We start from the raw sequence: 26,188 nt of genomic DNA on the forward strand, positions 1-26,188 counted from the left end.
GGTATACAAAATCCTGGCAATTACATATTATGGAAAATATCCATAAGTGTCACTACTGCAGCAGAGCTTAACTACTGTATTAGGCATAATTTGGTTTCTGTTATGAATATGGAATAAATTCAGTAAGTTCTAACGTATTTCAGAGAAAATAACAGGCTGTTCACAAAGTAAAATTATGGCTTATTTATACATATCTGCTTTGTAAAAGAAAATTCAAAATGTATCACGAGTTTTAAAAACTATATATATTCACCAGGAAGTTCTGAGAATATATCATGAATATTCAAAGGCATGATGTTCACAGCATTGTTTATACTAAAAAGTGGAAAGGTTAAGTTCCCAAAATTAGAAATGATTCATTACATTGATTCATCTGCAAATAATGGAGGGGCCATTAAAAATAGTATCAATTATCATAAGGGAAAAAAGGTTACAAGGCAATAAAAATTATACAATTCCATTTTTAAAATGTCTGGAGATCATTTATAAATGACAGGCTATCATAGTACGTCCACGCTTTTAAAAATTTTTAGCTTCTCCGCTGTATTACGTGATTAAAAAAAAGATTAAGGGACAAATTCCTTCACTGTGCAGAAACACTTTTCAGATAAGTGAAGGCTGACAACATGCTTAATCTGCAAATACTCCACGGGAGCTGGCCATACATGTTTGTGTGCATATACACAAACACATAACTTTTTAAAATAATTGTACCATTATTAACCAAAGTCCTCTACTTCACTAGATCTTTTAACTAGATTTTTACCAAAATTTGTGTATCTGTAGATGAGAATGTATTTTCTTGCAGAAGCAGTGTCACGTTACCATGTTACAGATGACAGAAGATACATATGCGATGAAAATCGAAATAATTCAAATTCATCATTCAATAAAACTATTAAATATGAAATGAACATGCTGAATGCTGGAAAAGCAGGCCAAATCAGATGTGGGAAAAAACGGTTCAGATGAACTGTGGAAATTACAGAAGTTCTGAAAACTTTCAACGGCTTTGCAAATTGACATTATTTAGCACTTTGTGTCTAATTTCACTTCAGAAACTATGGCATTCCTTCTTTAACATCAGAATAGTATTTTTATTCTTATCATTTATGATAAAGAGCATTTTTTGGCTGCCAAGCAGAGTAAGGAGAAAAACTTCCAAGCAGGAAAGGAGTCAGGAATTTGGGGGAAGGGTCATGAGGATTTGTGTATCTGTGAAAGGAGGAGACATAAAGCCAGTGACATATTGGTGCCAAAATTGACTTAATACAACTTAAAATGGAGGGTAAAGAGGGGAAGAGGAAATGTGGAGTCATTTCTTCGTATAAACATTTTCAGAATTCTCAATTATGTAATGCCTAATGAATGCAATTTTTTTCTAGTATAAATTAACTGATGCAAGATGTAGGACAATTTTAAAACGTTAACAACTGTTTTTAGTAAGACTTTTATTTTAAAAATTTTCAAAATATAAAAATAATAAACAATATGGATTTAACAAAACATAATTCAACTATAAATAATAAAAATGTTGACAACCCCACATAAACATTTAATACTATAAACATTCTAAGCATACAAGAGTAGTTTTCTAGTTCAAGTTTTATCTTTTTTCAGTTCAAGTTTTATTATTACTTTAAAAAAATAAACAAAAAAGCTGCTACAGCTTAACCAATTGCTTTCGCTCCACTCAAAGAGCAGGGAAATTTTTTCCCCATGCCAACACACATTCATGAAATGGGATACTTATGGGCACAGGTATTTAAAACTGGAACAATCCAGTCTCCAGACAAGAAGACTCCTTTGGTGTTTTTCAATTCAACAGTCCACAGAAATTGAGTTTAAATAAACCACTTATTAGAAGAAATCTTGCGCCAGACAATATGTTCTGAAGTAGCATCATACCCAAAACAGGTTTAGCCTTCTGAGAATGAAAAGCCGGCATCCATGAATGCTTTGCTGATACTTAAAACATTCTATCATATGAACATTCATTAAGGTGCTGGAAGGAAATCTTGGGGACAAAACAAAAAAATCGACACATCAATGCAAAAACCTACAATGCAGTAATACATCTCTTTACAACTCACCAAATGTTCCATAAATATTTAAGAATCACTATGCCTCCTGTTGAGTGACAGACATGGGAATTTAAAGCAAAGCAGGATTACATATTTTAGTATTAGAAAAGTTTTTCATTTGAAATAAGGGAAAACAGCCATGCTGAATGAGTTTTTGGATTCTAGCGAAATTAACTGCCTTCCTCTTAACAAAACAATTCTCTTTTTGGGAAGCTGGGCACAAATAAGTATAAGGTCATTCTGCATCATATTCTTAAATTATGATGTGTTTCTAATGGGCTGGGCTCTTTATCTGACTCAGCACAGACCACTTTTATAATTACCATGCTACATTATAATAAATCACAAGCCATCAGATTAAAACCTAACAAAGTCTGAACAATGGGTTCAAAAATGATACTGAAAGGTTTTATAGCACCAATGACTTTTTCCTAAGACACTTGAGGGGCCTGTATTATTTTAAAGTATGATTTATCTTGTAAACAAGACCAAAAATATTCAGTTGATCTGTATTTTGAGCATAAATATTTATAAACTCTATTAAAAAAACAAATATAGCATGACTAGAGCAGCTTAATAGTGTAAAATCTAAGTATATTGAAAAATATAAAGATATATAAAAGGCTTTCATTATGCAGTCATGCAGAGGAAACTGCTTCATTCAATTACACAAAAGTGATTCTGTACAGTTATCTACAATAGCTCCATGAGAATCCTATTTAGGAAAATAAAATAATGAAAACCTTACCTTTAATCAACATGGGCATTTTAAATATGTAACTGACTAGATCTCAAAGCAATTTTCAAAAAGCTCAGTGATCTTAGTGAGAATCAAGTCATCTTGAATTCTGATTCTCAATGGTATCTTCAATTTTGTTTTGCTTTGTTTTTAATTTTAAAAGCGAAAAATGAAAAATCAAACCAAACCAAACAAACAAAAACTCCAGGATGACAAAGTTGCAGGTAGTGGCATGTGGTCCATATCCATTAAACAATCAACACTGTTAACACCAAGTTTAGTGTCTTCAAACAATGGTCTTTACCCTAGCAGTAAACCACTGTAGTAGGGGCAGAAAATTCTTTGTTTACTATTTAAAATACTCAACTAATTTGGGGAAATATTTATGAATACCCTGTGGCTAGTTTGCAAATGTGAACCAAAAGTCTAACAAAAAAAAAAAAAAAAAAAAAAAGGCCTTGTAGACTACTAGGACCTTAAAATATTAGAAGACTTTCCAAATTATGTATTTTTAACCAAACCTAGAATTAACCATGCTGTGTCCAACCAATGTGGATCAAAACAGTTAATTTACATTATGACTGATGTGTTTATTACATTCTTTTTATTTTTCATGACAAATACAATGCATACTCAAGGGGGAAAAAAAGTTTGCAGAATATTCAGCTTTGCACCAAAAAAAAAAAAAGTGATAAAGGTAGTATGGCTGGATAAAAATAAAAACAAGGGTGAATAAAAATCAGTGTAAATTGGACTTTTCTAATATAGTTACTACCAAGTATAGCTTCAAACCTTTTAAATGCCTCCTGAGAATCTATGAAGGAATACTCAGAAACTAAGTGCAAACATTTCTTATAGTGCCCATTATAAAAAGGATATTGTGGGTACATATTTAGGATGAGATTTAATCATATTCTTTATAAGTAATTCTAAGCCATATTAAGCCATACTGCTTATAAATAATTTGGACATATACTTCTTAAAATGGTTAAAAACTAGTCTTTACCAATGTTAGGCACACAACACTATTTCCTCTTGCTTTAAAGGTCGTCTTCGATGTCTTGATTGAAAGTCAAAAAAATGTGAAAAAATTATGTTAAGACATGTAATTTTTAAAATATTTATAATCCACAGATCACTTGTCACTTGGAAGAAAATTATTTTCTTTGTTGGCTTTGAAGAGTTAAGAATTTTTTTAAAAATATTTGGGTAAATGACCTTGGCAACATCAGAAAGTATATTCAGAAGAAATGCACAAGCTATCACAGTACATAAAAAAGTACTTTATCATCTATTCAAATTTATTTTAAGTGGCTATCCTACTCCCAGAAATATACCTTAAGATCCCCCCAAAATTAAAACCAAACTCATGTTTAACTTTTTAATTCATTTTCATTTTAAATTGCTCATGCTAATGAACACAGTAGTATGGCTTTACAGATTTCCTAGACACAATCCTCAATTTGGCTCAGACTGAATATACGTCATCCAAGAGAACTTTTTTGTTCCTTCTTAAGGTGTTTAAAAAATAAATGGCTATAAAGTATGGGGAGAAAACATTTAAGAATAAGGTCAGAGCACACATTCAGATACACTTTGGACTCAGATGTACTCTTAGAGAACTGTAGAGATAAAATGCTAATTATAGTACATGTAAACATCTGTTCAAATTGATAAAGAGTGAACATAAAATAATAGGATGATATTATTTTAACAGTCGTCTCCAGACAGGAACTGGTCTTGCTCTTGCAGTCACAAAGCTAAATTCAGGCAATGATGATCTCTCTCTGCTGGAAAAAGAGAAGACTATTAAAAAAAACTTTGAAAATAGCAAATAAATCTAAAACTTGAATCACATCATAAATTGACCTCCAATCAAAGTTGCAGGAAAATTACACAAAGCTTTGGGCTAAAATGATTTTAACAAAACCTCTCTGCATCATGCTTCCTTCAAACATTAGGCTGCAAAAGATCACAGCATACAACATATCTATGGTCTAAAATTTTCATTAGGAAAACTAGTTAACTGATATGGAAAATCTTCACAGAGATGTGGGGAGGCAAAGAAATTTTAGGAAATCATGAACAAATTCCAAGATGTTGTAAATAAAAATGAAAACACATACAATTTCCTTAACGTTTCCCAAAGATTTCAAAGTAATTGCAAGATACATCTAATTTCCTTAAACTCCATATGATAATCACTTCAGTTGTTAATCACATTATATGAAGTAAAAGTATACTAAGCACAAAGGCCCACAGTAAAAATAAAAGGAATACATGGAAATCAGACAGCGCCTGGTATACAAGGAGAGGCTAACTTTGGATGATGGGAAATGAGTAGATGGATGAAATAAACAGTGAGGGAGGAATTTAGGAAGTAGCAAGTATAAAAAGTGGATATGAAAAAAGTAGAATTTTAAAATGCTTTTAATCACATTAAGTAACAAGCACATAATATGGAAAAACTGCAAGTAAGTTATTACCAAATTAGGTGTTTTTCTACTAAGCAAGTTTGATGTTTTTCATTAGCAATTATTGGGAATGGCAGTCATGTTCACCAAAGTTTCTTTCCTAGGATTTTTAGGTAGCAACTTTGGAAGATTATCTATTGTCATCTGATAGGTATATAATGATCAGAAAGGAAAAATTTAAAAACTGCTCTTCCCTAAAGGCCTGTATACATACCTTTGAGCAACTAGCCAGTTCAAGTTAACAGGAACAAGGTAGTTCCTGAGATCTGGGAAAAGGAAATTTTCTTCTTGCCTTACAAATATTGTACACTAGAAATTTAACTCTGCATTAAATTTCCATTTGTAATTTACAGTATTTTATAAGAACAAGAAAAGCCCCGAGAGGAAGACCGAAAAGTTAACTAAGCTAGAATTTCACGCAGGAAATTTTTGTTTTAAAAGGCTAATACGACTTTTGTAAGTGTGGCGGGTGTGCGTGCGTGTGTGTGTGTGTGTGTGTGTGTGTGTTGGGTGGAGCTTACAAAATTTATATAAATTCTAGAAGAACTAAAACTAGTTTTCTATCATTAGTCTACATTGTGTGTAAGGGGGGAAAAGAAAACATATTGAGAAAGTTTGCTTCATACTCTAAAATAGCCAGTGATATTTCAACATACCAAATAAGCAACTGTTGCTTCCTTTTTGAACCCTTATAGCCAATGGTTAGTGTTCCAAGTAAGAGTGGATAGAGTCCCCCAAAATCAGTTCTAGTAAGAAGACATTTCTTTCAATTAAAGTTAGCCACACTTTCTACAGGAAATCAGCTAAAACAGTGAAGTCCTGTCTTTAAACTATTAGTTGTCACATTTAATCAAATCACAATAAAACAAAAGCTATGGAATACTCTCCCATTCCTGCAACATGTTTTCATCAAATGCTTGGGTATCAGTTAAATATAAAATTTAATCTGATTATGTTACAATTATCCAGTAACATTTAAAACAACACTGCTTAAGTAGAGACACAAAATATTGGGTGAAATATGTAAAACGACAACTCAACCATCCCTTGAAATAATCCTAATCAATCTTTTAACCAGTAATACACAATGTTCCTCAATTTTTTCCTGTAGGAAGAGGTGACCTACATTGCTGTCCTCAATCCTTTACCGACTCCCAACTCAGCCTGCAGCCCAGGTCTGTACTAAAGCAAAATAATCTGTTAGGAGAGCTGCAGAATTAAAAATGTGTTTCTAGTTTCAGGTAGCATATTGGTTTGGTTTTGTTTTTTTTAAAAAAGAGTAAACTGAGATGGAAAGGACAATTTAAATCCATATTGGTGAGAGAACTGACTGTATCTGCGCAAGTACTTCTACTTTAAAACTCTGAATTTAGAAGGAAAATGGAAAGTTACAATTGGGAAAAGGAAGTGCTGGTGAACACAGAAGTTCATCTCTATTTTATAGGCTGAATGTAATCTGTACTGGCAAATGCAAGCATGTAAGAACACTATACACAAAATTGTACCAAGAGGCATCATATAAATTATCATAAACAAATCCAAGTTGTTTCCAATGACAGAATGATAGAAAACAACAACGATAACAGGGAGAACTGGCTTAGATATATTAAATTGTTTTGTATCAAACACCAATATAGTACCAGGGAAACTACAGATGTAAAAGGGACCTTAGAGATCATCTAGTCCAACTCTTTACTTTACAGACAAGGAAACAACCCTGGATAAGGCAAGAGACTTGTCTAAGGCCACAGAGTTAGTTGTAGAATTGGGACCAAAAGCTAAATCTCTTATAAACCTTGTCTAGTATTCTAAACCAGATCACCTTTGGGTATAAAAATTAGTGGGATGGACTAGACTGGTAGCTCTTAGCATTTCTAATCATATACACTGACAGAAACCAAAAGTGTATTTTACCTCTGAAACAAGACTACAACATTTATTACCCCAAAATATTAATGCCTTACTAAATGTTGTGGAAATTCCACTAAGCCTACATATGTGTATACCTCCATCAATACTTGTAACCCCACAAGTGACAAACTCGAACTGTATCAATTGCTTAGCAAAATGCTCCCAGTGACTGAGGAGATCTTCAAGAGATTTTTGGAAAATTGATAAGAATTAACAAGGGAGGTATTTGTCACTCTATGATTGGAGATTTAAATATGCATTCATTCATTCATTAATTCATCCAACAAACATCTGAGTGCCCACTATAAGCCTGGCTTTGTGATAAGCACTAAAGATAAAATGATGAATAAGACATGGTCCACCTTCCTAGAGGAGCTTGTAATCTAGTGGGGAAGACAGACATAAACCAGATAAATTATATTACAATGTAAGTACTGTAACAGAGATATGAACAAAGTGCTGTATTAAAAGGGAGGGTATAAGTATGAACTGGCGAATGACCAAGAAGTCTGCTAATTTTGTGCAGGATCTTTGAGGCAAGAACTACCATATTTACTATAAACACAATCTCATGTTCCACTCCATCAGTAATTAGGAAAGCAGCAGCATCAATGTAGAGTCAAAAAAAAAAAAAAAAAGTTGGCACTGAAATCAGAATGCTTGCATTCAAATCTATTTTCACCCACTAGCTATGACTGGGCAAATCATTCCATCTCTATTAGCCTAAGTTTCCTTATCTGTAAAATGGAAATGAACAACTCCTTCCTAAGTTTTAAATGAAAACATATGAAAGTACATGTAGAGTGCTAGTATTTATAAACAAGTAAAAAATTCAGTAGCAACTTAATACTAAGTAATATTTATAATTAAAATCATATTAATACTACGAATAATATAACTGTAAACCTAATTAAGGTTGGTAAGATTTAATCTCCATTCTTTGGGATCACACTGAAACATATTTGTCTTCTGATTCATTCAAAGCAACATGGCTTAAAACATTTTAAGTTCTAGGAAAACTGATTAGCTATTCATGGACTGAAATAAACAGAATATGTATTTTCAGTTACATTGTAAGGGAATTTTATAATTTTTGAAATATCAGGCTAAAACATACTAATCAAATTATAAAGCCAAAAATTAGCATGGAGATTTAACTGGCCCTTGAAAGATTTACTTTCTTTATAATACCTGTTTGGTGTAAAGAGAAGAAACGTGAGCCTCTGCCAATTTGGCACCTTTCACGACTACTAAAAAGAAAAGAAAACAAACTTACCTAATGAATCAGAATAGCACATAGTCAACATACAAGAGACTACATAAAAATAGATCTTTGATTTAAATATATAAGTAAAAATAGTGACTTTTTGAGCAAAGTCACTATTTTGACAACTGAAATCTGATTTTGAAATTTTAAATATAAACGTAGACACGAATTGCAAGGCAAAGCATTTCCATGAAATAGTGTTACCATCAAGAAAATATACACAACTTCAACCCCAATTAGGGGGGTATGGGGAAGAAGAAAAAGAACAACATCCTTAAGTTACTCCACTGGCAGAAGACTATGGTGGTGGTGGAACAACAGCTTTTGATTGTGAGGACCCCAATATGGAAGAAAGTAATTTTTTAAATGTGATTTTTTAATATTATCACTATAATCTCGAGAGGCAGAAACACTTGCAATAGAAATGATGAATTTTAAAATATAAATATGTAATCTCCCACCCCCAATCTACAAAGAATGCATTTATTTCCTGGGAACTGCCATATCAACTTTCAATGATCATGTTCATTTGCAAAAGAAATCCACTTAAAAAAATCACAGTATTGTTGCAAACGTCAAAGATTTTTATACAAGTATAGGAAGTACACACTTAAAATATCAGACTGGAACACTTACCAAACAGTGTTTTCCTAAAGTAGTATCTATAGTACATTTCTTTATTCATATATCTTCAAATGGTCAAGTTTTCTTTCATACATCCAAAATGTAATGTGATGTTTTCTTATTCACCAAATGTTAGCTCTACTTGCAGTCTGGTTCCAAACTAATCAGCCTGCTTTTAAATTTTAAGACATTTGTTGAAAATTTATAGGATCAAACCAAACTCAAGTGGTATAATTTTTAAACATTGGATTGTACATTATTGTAAGGGTACCAGTAACCATTATTATTAAGAATAAGTTAGTGATTATAGCTCCTTTTGTGATAATTGGGGGGAAGGGTAGAAGGGTAGATCACCATCTGGAATGGTCTATTTTAATTTTTTTCTTTTCTTTCTTTTTTTTCTTTTCTTTTTTTTTTAAATCAAGGAACATTGTCTTGGCTTTTTTTTTTTTTTTTTTTTTTTTTTTTTTGTCATTGCTTTTCTCTTTTCTTTCCTTTTTTTTTTTTTTAAAGAGACCATTCCACTTTATTATAACATCCAGATGCAAAAGGACTCATGTAAAGCAGTCATACACCATTATCATTAAAACCCATATGGTAAAATACATACACAGTCCAACAAAAGGCTAATACATAGTAAAGCCTAAGCATACTACTATGTAATATTATAATACATAACTTGGAGACTTTAGTTAGAGTACTATGTTATCTATTCAGTTTTGAAAACATTCATTAAGATTTTAAATGCAAATTCATTCCTTATTTGGAATAAAACAAAGTCTTCTAAGTTATAACAAGTATTGGTCATAAGTTTTCAGACCTATTCATTAAATTACAAAGAACCCAAAGAATTCTGTGATGTCCAGTAGAAGTATGTAATAAAAACATTGCATATGTTTCTAGTGTGATGTCTTTAGCAATTGTTTACTGAAATAAAATGCAAACATCAATCTTTCAAAATACAAGATCAGAAGGTAGTTTTCTTCTTTTTTGTCTATTTGTGAAATCCATCTTCATCACATTTTACCAAAAATTGTTTTTACAAATATGTAAAAGTACATTAGATAATACTAATGAAACACAGGTAGAGTTCTAGCATATGTAGATCAATGATCAGTCAAATCATCTTCTCCAAGAACGAGATTCATTGTCCTCTTCTTCTTCATCATCATCTTGAAGTAATGAGTCATCCACCAAAGACTCTTCCTGAAACTTTAGGTTAAAATGTATTTAGGAATTTACCCAAAAAAAAAAAAAAAAGAAAAGAAAAAAAAGGTGACACTTTTAAATACTCATCTCTCTCAACAGAGTTGAATACAAAAGGTATTTTTATAGCTAGAACATTCACAAAACAAAGAAAAGCAACATTTAACCACTCAATCGTTTCTCTATATGATCTATTCTATTGCTTGCATGAAATGCACTAAACAAATATCAAATAAAGCCTTTGTACATGCCATTTTTTCCTGCCTCTCTTTAGCAAGTTAAGCCATCTTCTGTACCTTTAAAATATTGGTCAAACTTTTTTAAAAAAGAAAATAAGTTTTCTCTAATTTACCCTCCTAACCTTGAATACTAAAATCAACCAATGACTTGTATAAAATTCTACCAAGATTTATATTTATATTTAGTTTCTGCTGTATGCAACAAACATTTTCTATTATTGCATTCCTTTCTTTTCCCCATTCCCTTCATAAACACTTCTCAGACTGCTATTTCAAACTTTTCAAAATACCTAATACCAGGAGCTCTCCTGCTTTTCTCCCCATTCAATTCAAACTCATGGAAGGACAAAGGTATAATCTAAAATATAAAATGACAAATCATGTATATGAGTTTCAAAATATACATTTTTATTCTTGCATTTGACTACGGATATGTATAACAGCCTTGAAATGCTCTTCAAACAAAATGAAGTGCCATTATGAAGGTAAAACATGGAATTATTTAGTTTCCCCACCTTACCTTTATTTCTTAACTTAAACTTTTTCCTAAAGTTTATTTTGTGATTAGTTAAGAGTTGCTTACTTTCAAGTTTTTGGTTTCAAAGGGCTCTAACACTTCACTGGCCCGTACCTCTTAGCCATCAGACTAATTGCTGTTACTCAAAGAAAATGCACACTTTCATTTTTCCTGACGCTTATCCCTCCATCTAAAATACCTCTCAATTATATTCCCAGCTCCAGTTCTAGCTTATGAAAGCTGTTTTACTGCTTAGGGCCCAGTTCCACTGTCAATACCTCCTTTAAAATTTTTGGGATGGAAACAATCACTCCTTCCTCTGAGTTTCCAGAGCATGTTGTTCAAATCTTTATTCAGCATTATCAGTCTGCCTTTTATTGTAACTAGTTTCTTACGTGTCTGCCACCACCCCTCTTTTCAGATTATAAGCTCCTTGATGATAGATAGGGACCGTGTCTTATTCATTTTTGTGCCTATGACAGTATCTACCATATAACAGGCATTCATTCTAATGACTAAAATGATATATGAATTAAAATAAAGGAAAGCTGAAATGTTAATAAAGCAACTGAGAATAGATTATCCTAAAACTTAAAATATTACAAGATTTCCTGTGGATAAAAATCTAATGAATAATTATTGTCTCTAAGGGTAAATAAAAATTGAGTATATATATATATATATATATGATTTTCATATATTCTTTTTGAATTAGCAATCCACATTTCTTCTCATTATCCAGAAAATTTAAAGTTGTTTGCATTTATCTGATATCCCCTGCCTGGACTATGGGTCAGGAATAAAAGTTTTATGTTAAAATCACAGCCATAAAAATCACATTTTATATAAAAGCTATGAATGATTAAGGGTAAAAATAAGTGGAAAAAAAGTAACATACTTCTTCTTCATCAGGCTCAACTTCTTCTGTTTCAACAGCTGAAATATTAGTTACTGGTTTATTCCATGCCAGTTTTAGATCTTGCCCTTTGAAACGAGCTCCATGAACTGCAGCCTAAAATGATTAAAAATATTGGAATATAAGACATTAAAAATTTCTGAAGAAAAAAATAAATTTCATAATGCCTAACATTAAAATTAAAGTAGCTAAAGACAACTGAAGATGGCTATCTACCCATTTGCTTTTTGATTATTTACTATTCAATTTACTATTCTTATAATTTACACTTTACTTTTTATGGTTATTTACTCCTACAATCAGACTAGTAATTGCAAATTCCTTTAAAAAGAAAATAAGAATAATTTCTCATAATAAAATATAGCTATTTCACTACTGGCCAATATTTGACTAAAAGAAATATGTCTACATGTTTATAACACAATGACAACTGCTGTTTAAGATGACAATCCCAAGGTACTTCAAGATCCTAGTTTCAGTGTCTGAATCAATGTCTAAATTAGGATCAATATGCTAAATATATTTTATTTCAATTACTGTTCATTTACAAATGGTATATAGTAATTATTAATCTTTAATAATTTTGCATGTGTAAAGTATATTATTTTCAAATTACATCAAATGACCAACTACCATAAAATGTTTATTGTAAAACTAATACAAAATTTAAGTGTCTCAATGAAAGGAAAAAAAAACCCTCTGAACTTTTCTATTGAAAAACAGTTTTTCCTACCAAGGTTTTATAACTGAATATAAAACGCGAACTTACAAAATAGTCATGTCTAAGTACTTGCTATATTAAGTGGCTGGTTTGGAAACTGCATTCAAATTAGAGTAACATGAACTAAGGTAAATCAGTGTTAGCAACATATTGCCAATAACTTATACTCACACAAGATTTATAATACAATCTCAAAGTACAGCATAATGTGAAATGTAGAAACAATTACATATTCAATGATATTTGACATAAGTTGTGTGGTATTAAAATCCCCAGGTATAAATTTTAAACCTGCACATATAAATTTATGATAAATCTAAAAGATTTCATGCCTGTTCAAATGCTGCTCAGAGTATTTTTGTCACAATGTCATACAACTAGAATTTTTTTAAAACGTACTTATATGTATTTTAGTTCCAGGACAACTTGCAATTTTTTGAAGCTATCACTATTACATAAAAATGTATCATATTCTATAAGGAATTCCAACTGTTTAATGCAAAGTACCTACTCATAAAACTCACCCTTACGTTCAGCTAAAAAAAACTCACCTAAAAAGAAAGTTACTGACATTTTCAAAAGAAGTTATTGACAAAAATTTCTGATGATCTAACTTTACACATCTCTATATTCAACACACAGCTCCTCAAATCTGTAAGATGAGCCTACAACTTTCTAAAGTTTCAACTTTAATTACAAGATGATTTACAAACTTTTTATTAACATTGCTCCATTACAAACTTGAGAATTAGGCTGTGTAAATTTTTGAAAGAACAGAGTTTTTGCTTTGTGAAGATGTAAATTTACTCAGGAAAACTAAGAACTTCTGATGTTATAAGAAACATCTTTCATAATTACTTTCATTTTGATAAAACTATGTTTTTATATTAGAAAAGTTCAAGAAACCAATATTTCAGGTAATTGCAACATAAAATCTTTAAAGCTTAAACAATTCCTTCTGCAACCCACCCATTTCACTTTTTACAAAGAGTCAAAATTTCAGGCCACATAATGTAAAAAAGCACAGTCCATGATTATCCCTAGCCCTAAGAGATAACCACTATTCTGTGAGGAATTCGGAGTTAAATCCTACATATATTTTTCTATACACACACTAAAAGAACTTCTGTATACAAATATGTATGATATGTATACGGAAACATACTAGTTTATAACTTCATAGTTAAATTATTAACCCAATTCTTTTCATAAATATCTCTCAATGTCCATACCAATAAATCTGTCACTTTTCTTGAATGGCCATATATATTTAGCATAATTAAAGCAATTTCTACAGAGATGAACAATCTTGTGTATTTGTACATCTTGTGTGACTTTCTATTAGAAGTGAAATGTTTGACTTTTTTCACAATCTGGCCTGCTTGTATTTTTCTAATTGAATGAAGTTTGGTGATATTTTGGGCAAAATATTTTCCCCAATTGGATTTTGATTTTATGATGCACCTTTTATTGGAGAGAAAGGGGTTGTTGTTGTTCTTTTGTTTTTGTCATGAACAAGTTTTAAATTTTTCATGTACTGGAATTTACCAATGTTTTCCTTTATGAATATCGTGCCACACCTTAAAAAGCCCTCTCAATATTAAGACTATTTTTTAAAAAATCCGTAGGATTTTACTGTTTAAAAAAAAGAATTTTGTAGCATGTATTAAATGTTTTATGTATTAAAAAAAGAAAAAAAATTCATCCAATTTACATTTATTTGGATATTTAAAAAAGACATAATGCTGTCTTTTTTCCAAATAGCTAGTCAATTGTCCCAACAGCATTTACTGAATAACTTGTTTTATTCCTTGATTTAAAACAACTCCTTTGTGACCCATTAAAATCCTCATAAAGTCAGGCACCACAGAACAATGTTTTGGTCAACAATGACTATACACAAAAGTGGTGCCCTAAGATTTTTTTTTTTTTCTAAGATTTTAATAAACCTGAAAAATTCCTATTGCTTAGTGATCTTATAACTATCATAATACATTACTCACATGGTGATACTGGTGTAAACAAACCGATTGTGCTGCCAGTCCAGTCATATAAAAGTATGGCACGGACAATTATGTACAGCATAATACTTGAATATGGTGGCAAACGACTGTTACTAGTTTACGTATTTACTATACTATACTCTTTATCATTATTTTAGAGTGTACTCTAATTTTTTTAAGTTAATTATAAAACAGCCTCAGGCAGGTTCCTCAGGAAGTATTTCAGAAGAATTGTAATCGTAGGCCACTGCCTATGATACACACATTGCCTATGACAGCTGTGTGTGTGTTACTGCCCCTCAAGACTTTCCAGTGGGACAAGACGTAAAGGTAGAAAACGGTGATACTGATGATTCTGACCATGTTTAGGCATAGGCTAATGTATGTGTCTGTGTCTTAGTTTTTAATTAAAAGTTTAAAAAGTAAAACATAAAAAAATGTTAAAAATAGACAAAAGCTTATTGAATAAGGGATATAAAGAAAGTATTTTTGTACAGCTGTGCAACGTGTCTGTTTTATGCTAAGTGGCATTACAAGAGTCAAAAAGTTTTTAAAAATTGTAAAGTTTAAAAGTAAAAGTTATAGCAAACTAAGGTTAATTTATTATTAAAGAAAGATAAGATGTTTTTATAAACTTAGTATAGTCTAAGTGTATAGTGTTTATAAGGTCTAAAGTACAAGTCTATAAAATAGGATAGTAATGTTCTAGGCCTTTACATTCACTCACTAACTCACCCAGAGCAATTTCCAGTCCTGCAAATGCCATTCATGGTAGGTATCCCATACAGGTACACCATGTTTTATCTTTTATACCCTATTTTTACTGTACCTTTTCTATGTTTAGATATGTTTACCTACACAAATACTTACCATTGTGTTACAAGTGCCTCAGTATTCAGTATAGTTAACACAATGCCAGAGATTCGTAGCCTAAGACCAACAGGCTATGTACCATATAGTGTAGGTGTGTAGTAGGTTATATCATTTATGTTTGTGTAAATACACTCTGTGATGTGTACACAACAATGAAATTGTCTAACAACACATTTTTCAGGTCATATCCCTCTTAAGTGGCACATGATTGTACAAACTTAGGTCTATTTCTGAACTGTATTGTATTATCTGCTTTGTACTGCTTTTTAACAGTACAAATAATTAATGCAAATAACTTCTTACAGTATGCTATTGCAGTGCTTCAAGAGTTATGCATGTACTTTAAAATTTCATTAAAATATATTTTTAAAAGTGAACTGTATAGCCATTTATAAAATGTTAAGGAACACCATGTTTAAATGTGCTCTACAGGATGCCTACTTGGGCAAGGAGGTAGTGGTCAAAAAGGTGAAAGTGGAGCTAAATGTAAAAACCCACAAAATATGAAAGAGGTGGGAAATAGTATCAGATGAAGATAAAATTTGCTTCCCAATGCAAATGTAGCTGATAATCTAGATTAAAAAGATAATTTTTGAAAAAACTACCAAAGTACCAAACTAAAGCCAGCAAAGATAAACAAATCATTTCTACAAAACAGCCTGTAAAAAGACACGTTTAATCATTAGATACTGATAGTTTCACAAATGAATTCTATTAAAATTTTTTTAAAAATATTTCCAATGCAACTTAAATTATCTCAGAAAGCAAAGAATAATGGAAACTTTCCAATGACAGGTAATAGAGATACCTGACAAAAATATCCCTCCCAAAATTTACAAACCAATCTTACTTTTGAAAATTATTTTAAAAAGTAAAAAGAGAAAGAAAGAGACTTTAGTGATTTTTAAAAATACAATACTATGAGATTTAAACCAGAAGAGAATGATTAGAAGCAGTACAATGAAATAAGGTGAAAAAGAAAAAAAATTCACTGTTATACAAACATCAAAAAGCATTATAAAAATCAATTTCTAGCCTGGGCGTAGTGACAGAAACCTGTAATTCTAGTACTTTGTGAGGCTGAGAAAGGCAGACTGGTTGAGCTCAGGAGTTCAAGACCAGCCTGGGCAACATGGTGAGACCCCATCTTTACAAAAAATACAAAAATTAGCCAACTGTGGCAGCATGTGCCTATAGTCCCAGCTACTTGGGAGACTGAGGTGGGAGGATCACTTGAGCTCAGGAAGTCAAGGCTGCAGTGAGCTGTGATCAGACCACTGCACTCTAGCCTGGGTGACAGAATGAGAACTTGTCTCAAAAAAAAAAAAAAAAAAAAAAAAAAAAGTCCATTTCTGATCAAAAATCTTAATGAAACAGAGTCATTTGTATTCTACCTTAAGATAAAAAGCCAGCATCACACATAATACTGAAAATACTAGAAGCATTTTCATTCTGCAAAAAAGTCAGTCACTATTATTACCGATGTTTTTAACATTTTTCTAAAGGTAAACAATTAAATAACAAAAAGTAGTAAGTGTAGAAATGTGAGAGGTAAAACTATGTTTAACCAAAGATAAACTGAATGAAAACCCAAAAAACCCGAGAGCAAAATTAAAACCATCAAATAGTTTGATAAGATGGAAGTTACACATTTAATAAAAAAAGATGAACAGTCTTCCTACATATGAAGAACCAATAGAAAATATTATGGAACAAAAGATCTCATTTAAAATACCAATAAAAAGATGAATTATTATGGGGAAATTTATAAGCGACATATGTTGTCTATATAAAGAAACCATAAGCAGGGAGGGTGGGAGACAGATGAGGGTTGAAAAATTACCTAATGGGTACAATGTTCACTATTTGGGTAATGGGTATACTAGAACCCCAAACCCTACCAGTATGCAATATACTCATTAACAAACGTGCATGTGTACTCCCTGAATCGAAAAATTAAATTAATTTTTAAAAAAGAAAACCTTAACACTAGTAAGTAATATATACTGGCTATATTAAAAAAATTAAAATGCTCTTACAATGTAAAAAGTACTGAAGAACTTGAAAGACAATGAGGTTTTAGAGGAAGATTTAGTATTTGAGGAAAATTTAGTATTATTATGTTCATTCTCCCATAACTTAGTCTATCTTTTTGAAACTCAGTTTATTCAAAAGTTTACATAGAAAATAAACACTTAAAACATACCAGCAAGATTCTGAAAGTGAGTAATAATTGGGTGTGAGAGGGAATCCAAACTGCCCTGACAAACTACTGAGATATATTAGAAAGCTAGTTTAATTAAAACAGTGAGAAACAGGCACATGAAGAGAGAACTCATCAATGGAAGAGTCTGGAATACACCCAAATAAACATATCAGAAATTTATATATTTCACATAAGCTTGGAAAAACTAGATTTAACTAATGAACCCAATAGGCTTCCTATTTTGCTCCTTAGACCAAATAAGTTCCACGTAAATTTTTTAAAAAGTGAATGTAAAGTCTTCAAAGAAAAAAAAAAAGCCTATTAAGAGTACTAGAAAAAACAAGGGAAAATGTTTATCATCTCAGATTGGTGAAAGCCTTTCAAACTATAAAAAAAGATTAACCAGACAATTAACTATTACTGTGGAAAATACAGCATAACTGAAAATTCATAAAAATATAACCTATGAGCTAATTTCCAAATATACAAAGAGCCTCTGCATTAAGTTAAAAAAAAAAAAAAAAAAAGACTCAGCAAAATAATAGAATGGGCAAATGACATTAACAGTTGATAGACATAAAAACAAACAGCATTTAGTTAAACATGAAAATGGCTCAACTACAATCAGAAAAGTGAATTAAAACCTAAATGAGTTTCTATTTCAGTTTGATAAACTGAAGATAAAACTGACACCCCACTCCAATAAAAATAAGGACAAACTACATACCTACGGATTTTTTTTTTTTAATAAGAAAAGTAGTAAAACCACTATGTTGCGTACACACTATGGCAAGAGTGTAGGGAAGGAAAAAGCACTCTCATACATCTTTGGTGGGCAAATAAGTATAACCTGTATGGTGGGCAATTTTCATCAAAAATTTAAACATCTTTGGTGGGCAAATAAGTATAACCTGTATGGTGGGCAATTTTCATCAAAAATTTAAACGTACATATCCTTTCACCCAGCATGTTGGTGTCAGTGAGAAAGGTGGTAAAAAGTAGAGACATTAAGACCCATGAGATTAAGTAAAAACCATATAGTCTAGAATTAACAAGTATCAGAGTGAATTCTGAATTTATCTTTACCTATCTACTTGTATGTGTGTATTTATGTGTATGTATTAAAAACTTTATAGCCCCAAATTAAATGCAAAGTATCAGTATGAGCTCTAAATTTATTTCTTTATACATGTGTATATATGTTTTTTTTCACTCCCAGTTCTGACAACTGAAAAGGATTAGTGATAGTAACATACTTAATAGTAATGCGTACCCCTAGTACCCAAACTGTAGTGTCTAAATATGTTTGCCTAATAAATAAACCAAAGCTCCTTAGAGAAAGGGTCAATTCCAGGTCTGGAAGAGACAGTGTTTAAAATGAACCTAGAACACCTTCTCATACCAGAAGGAACAAAACTATCACAGACCACTAGGATCCTATCAAAAGCACTCAGGAGCCAACCTGTAGTCTCCTGGCCAAAGATGGAATAGCTTCAACATTAATAACTGAGAGCAATGGATTTGTACCCATATATGAATTTATGACTGCATAACACCAACTAAGCTGTATCAAAATATGAACCTTATCTGGCTCCTTATTTTTAAAAAGTAAATTTACAAGAAATTAGACAAATGTCAACCCTGACTGGATATTTGATATTTAGGAATATAATTTTTAGGTGTGATAGTAGTACTGTATTTTTTTAAGGCTCTATCATTCGAAGAGCCAACCTATGTGAAAACCTAAATGAAAAAGGAAGGAATCAAACCTTCAGAAACTGGTTCCATCATTTAAGGTTCTATCATCTAAAATGTTTACAGATGAAATGATACAATGACTGTGAATAGCTCCAAAATAAGGAGTGGGCGAGTTGTAGCAAGTGAAATATAGACGAAATAAGATTGGCCCTAAGTGGATAACTGCTGAAGCTCAATGATGTGCATATGGGAATACATTTTATAATTCTAATTTCTATGCTATAAAATGTACAAAAAATTGAGTTTTAAAGCTAAAATAGTTTATTCAGAGGCTTGTCTCTAGTCTTTTGACTATTTATTCTTACACACATTCATTCAAAGCTTACAGCAAATTAAGGAACAGCATATACATAACAGAAAGCAAAAAAGGTTAAAGATCAAACAAAGGAGGAAAAAACCACGAAAAGTAATTGCGGATTCCACATCTTACGTGGAAAATGTTCTGGAAACAATTAAGTTTGGAAAAATGTTGGGTGAAACAAAATTAAACAGGTTTGTTTACCTCTGGACTTAGTCCATTTAGACTACAGTTCTAAATGGAATATAAAAATGCAGCCTTTCACAAACTTATCTGACAAGAGAATCTTTTGTTAGGGGATCTCTTGCAGAAACAGTGTTTTGCAATAACTACGGAGAAAACTGACTTGAGATACAGATAATTACCGAAGAGTAAGCTGCAATCCTATGGTTCCTTACGTTTTTAGTAACGATAATATAACTAATATATAAAAGAAGGCTAAAAGCAAGTTTAGTAATATTTGTAATGTTATAGAATGTTAAAGCAGGAGTTATGAACACAAATACATATAATTATATAATATACATGACCACGAATTTTTAAAAACATGCAAAATCTAATTTTTAGAAGTTACAAAGAATGACTTTCAATTCTTTAACTCTTGAGTTCAATGCACATGGCTACTTTCCCACAAGCTTCAGACCTCAAGTTACTAATTCTGGTAGCACAGTGCCCATCACATAGCAACACTTAATAACTATTAAAAGTATCAGTAGGAACACACACACACACAAACTCTGCTATGCACATAATTTGACTTCTTTTGGTTAAATCCACTTAGTAAAACATGATTCTCTTTCCCCCTATTTTTTGCTAAGATAGGGTCTAGCTCTGTGGCCCAGGCTGAAGCACAGTGGCATGATCTCAGCTCACTGCAACCTCTGCCTCCTGGGCTCAGGTGATCCTCCCACCTCAGCCTCGCAAACAGCTGGGACTGCAGGTGTGCACCACCACACCTGGCTAATTTTTTGGTAGAGATGGGGTTTCTCCATGTTGTCCAGGCTGGTCTCGAACTCCTGGATTCAAGAGATCCACCCCACTTGGCCTCCTAAAGTGGTGGGATTACAGGTGTGAGCCACTGCGCCTGGCCCCTCTTTCCTTTTGATATAAAAAATTGTACCTCTCAGCCAGGCACAGTGGCTCACGCCTGTAACCCCAGCACTTTGGGATGCTGAGGCAGGCAGATCATGACGTCAGGAGATAGAGACCATCCTGGCTAACATGGTGAAACCCCGTCTCTACTAAAAATACAAAAAAAAAAAAAATTAACCGGGTGTGGTGGCGGGCACCTGTAGTCCCAGCTACTCGGGAGGCTGAGGCGGGAGAATGGCATGAAGCTGAGAGAGGCAGAGCTTGCAGTGAGCCGAGATCGCACCACTGCACTCTAGCCTAGGCAACACAGCGAGACTCCGTCTCAAAAAAAAAAAAAAAAATTGTACCTGAGTTTGGGACTATAGGTTTCATTTTTGGTCTGATTCTTCTAAAACAGCAACTTAATTATTCCTATTCTGAACAGGATCTTGGGCTCCTACAAAGGTACAGTAACAATTCAGTGTAGAAAAGATAATATTCTAATCAGTCATGGAAGAAACGACTGCTTTATTCTTGTCTGAGTACTTATCCAACTTTAGTACTTTGGCATGGTGATAGACCAAAAAAATAGAAAATAAGGTAATAGGAACCATCTTCTAGGTAACAAGGCAGAGTCAAACCATAAACCATCTTAACCTAAAGCTAAAAGTGTTCTGCTTATATTAATAGTCTTTAAAATGCTTCAATATTTTTCCTGAGGAAAACTTCTCACTTTTCAGTTATATCTGAATGTCTCAATTACCTTATTTATTCTCGTACTTTCACCTTGAAATACTATGCATCTATTGACTATAGAAAATAAATTCATTCACTCATCTAGGACAATGGTCCAGTAAACAAGAACAATGTAATATTTGACAGTAAACATTGGTAAGAGCTGACAATTTTTTCTTGGGAAGGCCTATCCTTTACTGCGAGTTTATGTCCTCCTACATTTTCAGTGTTAAAATTTCCTTTATTTTATATAACAATGGTGATAGAACATGACAATCTTTTTGTATTTTTAAAGTATTCTTCCCTGGCAAAATAAAAAATTGATACCTCTACGACAAACACACAAATTTTTAAATTCCTAAACTTTACTGTTCCCTGAAATCCAAAAGTTTGAAGACCACTGCTCTATATGTATCCTGCTTGTATAAGATAAGCTTCAACTTAATTTTCTATTCTTTTCAACATTACAAAATTTTAAGAAACTTTCTGACTTAAGGATATGCTTATGCTTTAACAACTTTTATAACTAAAAATCTAAACATTTATCATAGCAGTGGTCATTACTCTTTTTAGTCTATTAAGTAAATCCAACTAAAGCTATTTCCTCTAAATAGGTAATTCTCATTAGACCTAACTTGGCTTTAGTTATTCTGTCACTTATTCAAGCTTCATGTAATTCAGTGCTAAAGTCTTCCTTATACATTAATCCCTGGTATTTTTTATTGCTATTCATTTTGAAAAATACATTGTATAAACACTTAAGGTACAAAAAGCAAGACCCAAGAAAGAAGGTATGTGTCAAAAGGTCTTTCCATGAGCAAAATTTCCAAAAATTATTTAAGAAGCAAGAGGTCTTAATTTTTTCTCAGCCATATAAGCAAGCAAGGGAAGTAGTACATATTTAAAGTTCTTACTAAATCCACAAATTTGGCAATATCTGAACCATTTGTACAGTAACAACTATCATTATTTTATAATACCACTATTCCCTAGAAAATACACAGAACATAAAACTACCTATCTAGCAATAGACTAAAAATTATCAACTGAAGCCACCACTGAAAGGAAGCTTATTCTAAACTTGCACTTAACAATACCCTGGAGAGAACATTTAATCAAAGATCTACCTTTTTCAATATAACATACACACATACAAGCTTAGAAGAGTTTTAAAATCTCATCAATTTTAAATTACTTTTTACTTTCACAAAAGATCATTAAAGAAATGATTATTCAAAGCTAGCTTTAAAAAGAGAACACCCTAAGATCAGGAATTCCTATTTTATAAAATAATGTACCACCCCCTACCTCTACCCCCAAAATTAGATTTTTTCAAGGCTCCAGTTGAATGAGTTACCAGACCCATAGTCTTATACTGGTTACAATGCCCCAAGGGCAACTTCTACCAGGTAATCAATGTACCACTGTGCTGGCAGAGAACATTCACTACAAAGAGGATAAATAAATGTAGAGGTTTTTTCAAAACTTATTTAAGTTGAAATCAACTTAAAACTTCTGAAAAGCATCTCACTCTTTCATTGCTTTCATTTGGAAAACTATTTCATCCCTGGAACAACGGCAAGGACAAAACAGTGACACTGTCTTCTCTACAATTCCTGAAGAAAGAACACACAGGGCAAAAAAGGCTCCTATGAATCCCCTATACCTCACTCCCATTTTCCTTTTTTTTAATCTTTGAAACCCAAATGAAAGACAAGGTTGCAGATATTCCAGTCAGTCCTTGGAAAGACAATTCAAGATTGATGGTTTAAGGTAACTTTACTAAGAGTACCCTCAAAGTTAGAAGTATATACCATGTCTTAGGCAAAAAGTCATAGAAGTCTAGTTGGGGCTATGCTGAACTAGGGATACTTCTTTTAGAGTTCAACCTGATGAGACCAGGAAGCAGTAGATGAGGAATGGCTAAGATGGGCAGACATTAGAACTGCTTGTACCTTATCCCTTACCACTCATTCTGCCAAAGCAGATCCTGTTTTGGGTCAGCTGAAAAAAAAGAATAATGGGTAGTGGGGTGGCCCTATCTACTATGAAAAAGAAAGAAAGGAGAATCCCTGGTGTCTCACGACAGCACAATTTGACATTCCACTTGGTGACTAAATATGTATTTTAATTATATTATGTTACACACAGAATTGCTTATAACTGCATTAGGACATTCTTTGAGGGCATGAATTCCACTTCAGGTGTTCTACCTATTGTCAAAGCATATTATTTAGTAAGTTAAAAAATTCATTTATGTTAAAACTTAAAATACTTATAAATCATTTAAATCTGAATCGATAAATTATTTTTAAAACTTACTGCTTCAGCTTCTGCTCTTGTCTTGAATGTAATCACTGCATGAAGTGAAGAATCATCAATCTGACAATCTTCAATTTCACCATATTGCTTTAAATTAAAAAAAAAGTATTTCCTCCAAATAAATATTTTGAAATATCCAAAAATCCTAATGGTATTAAAAAACATTAAAATACTAATAAATATAACCCAGAATACATAACAATTCATAATGGTTAACAGAAAAGTATGGTGAGTAATTTATTTTAGTACTTGATATTATAAGATAAAAGGTGGTCCTATCTTCCAATCTTACTTACAATTCACACTTCTCAGAATTAGTAAAACTTATACTCGATTGAACTATGCTTTAAATGAAGGAAATAATGGTCAAAGCCTGAGCTTTCTTGCTAATTTTCCTCATACTCACTAAACCAATCCCAAGATAAACTCTTTCTTAAGCAACATACTGAATCCTCAGAATTTCTATGAGTTTTTGGTATCATTCCCAATAAATGGTGAAAGAAAGAAAAAGAAAATTTAAGTAACTTCCCCAAAGTTAATTGTTAATTACTGGGACGAGATTCCAGGTCTCTTGATTCAAAAGTTTAACACCCTAACTGACCACGGTTTTGCTTACTACACACTCTACGGTACTTTATAGTTGTTTAGAATATTTAAAAGCTAAACACATTATATTATTCCTGTTTTTGGTTTGTTGGATTTTGTCCCTCGTGTGGGAGGATTTTTCTACAAACAGCAACCTTTATCCCACAAAATTCTAGTCCTTTATATATCATTACCAATACCTTCCTTCTTATCCCCCCAAAAATTGTAACTGTAATCTCATTAGCTCCACACATATCATAGAAATGTTCTGTAGAGCACAGTAAAGAGAATGTCCTAGAGCCAGTAAGATTCTAGCTCTGCCAGTTATTAGCTGTGTAAACAAGTTACTTAACCTCATCATGCAGCATTTTCTTCACCTCTAAAATGGGCGTAATAAAGGTCATCTACCTCACAGGGTTATCCAAATAACTCATAATAAATTAGTATAAGGCACTCAGAGGGCATACCTGCCACAAAGTAAGTGCTTTATAGGTTTTTAGTTATAATTTTTATTACTATTACTACTGGTACAGTATTTTGTTAATCACAATTTGTTAATGGTCCTTTAATATTACAGATATTAAATAATGTAAATTTTTTTCGTCTGACATCCATCATGTGTTCAAATCATAGGTTGAGAGAAAAGAAGCTAAACTTCAACTAAACCTGTGCTCTTACTTAAGACTAATAATTTAAATGTGAACTTTGGAGTGAAATTTCACTGTCCAAATGCATGTCAGAATTTTCATTTAGAGGCTCTGAATACTTCTCAAACCAAAAGCACCTTAGTCTCACCAAAACATAAATCACAACAAACTCACTTTGTCTGTTTGGATTATTTTAGCACATTCATTGTTAGTTTCCTGATTAGCTGTAAAACTATACACAACATACGAATTATCTGAATCTCCTTTCTCTTGTGGAAGGTGTGGAAGTGGGGTACACAGTAGGGAAAAGTTGGGCAACCAAGCTCCTTTCTAGTTCTCTTAATTCCTTTCTTTATCCCTTTAAATCCACCAAGAACAGGACTTTAGACTCCTCATTCTTAAATACTAATCATTTTGGTTATTTCTTAAACATACACCATTTCTGTCAATATCTCCTTATGTCCTGACAAAATATCTGTAACTGCTGCAAGCCTCCAATATGATTTTTAAACACCTAAGTCTGAATTTTCAAAAGGTTAAATCATTTATGTACCTACGTACTAGCTTACCTATTCTTTAAGATCTAAACTACAGTTTTACTACTTATGAAACTTTCCTCTATTGTTCTTTTTTCCATCATATGCCAGCATGATACTTCTCTAAGTTACTAAAGTATTTATAGTGCTTAATAAATTATAATTTGATTATAAATTATGTCTGTAGTTTATTCTGTGTTAAACTGATACATGTAAAAGCCTTGAGGATAAAGAACTAATTATTTCCTTCACATCTCCAGAGCAACTACTATTAAATATAATGCTGAGGGTAAAACTGATACTTAGTAACCAACCTTCGGGATACCACTAAGAATCACAGCATTTGAGATGAAAGGGCCATTCAGCAGGTATAATCTTCATTTTGAACATGAGCCTGATAAATCCCAGGAAGTCCAAGTTAAATAATGGATTAACAGAGACTAGAATCCCATTCTC

General features: G+C 32.1%; 1 protein-coding gene and 1 long non-coding RNA gene across 47 annotated transcripts in view; both read right to left on the bottom strand.

Moving 5' to 3' along the window:
• Positions 1-4,190: 4,190 nt before the first annotated feature.
• Positions 4,191-26,188, bottom strand: part of RBM26 (RNA binding motif protein 26) — a 96,003-nt gene continuing 74,005 nt past the window's right edge. For 15 of the 46 annotated variants that reach the window (XM_054528660.2, XM_063714669.1, XM_063714675.1 and 12 more), the window contains 3 exons: positions 23,965-24,051; positions 11,960-12,073; positions 9,458-10,311 (listed from right to left, as the gene is read on the bottom strand). In XM_054528660.2, coding sequence (XP_054384635.1) covers positions 10,222-10,311; positions 11,960-12,073; positions 23,965-24,051 — 291 coding nt within the window. In that variant the 3' untranslated portion in view covers positions 9,458-10,221. 46 annotated transcript variants of the gene reach the window in all.
• LOC129049570 (uncharacterized) lies at positions 18,484-23,958 on the bottom strand. The gene is made up of 2 exons (XR_008512779.2): positions 18,692-23,958; positions 18,484-18,630 (listed from the first exon to the last, which is right to left on the bottom strand). It is a non-coding gene; the product is annotated as an uncharacterized LOC129049570 (long non-coding RNA).

The sequence above is a fragment of the Pongo abelii genome, chromosome 14, assembly GCF_028885655.2.
Source record: "Pongo abelii isolate AG06213 chromosome 14, NHGRI_mPonAbe1-v2.0_pri, whole genome shotgun sequence".
Lineage (NCBI taxonomy): Eukaryota > Metazoa > Chordata > Mammalia > Primates > Hominidae > Pongo > Pongo abelii.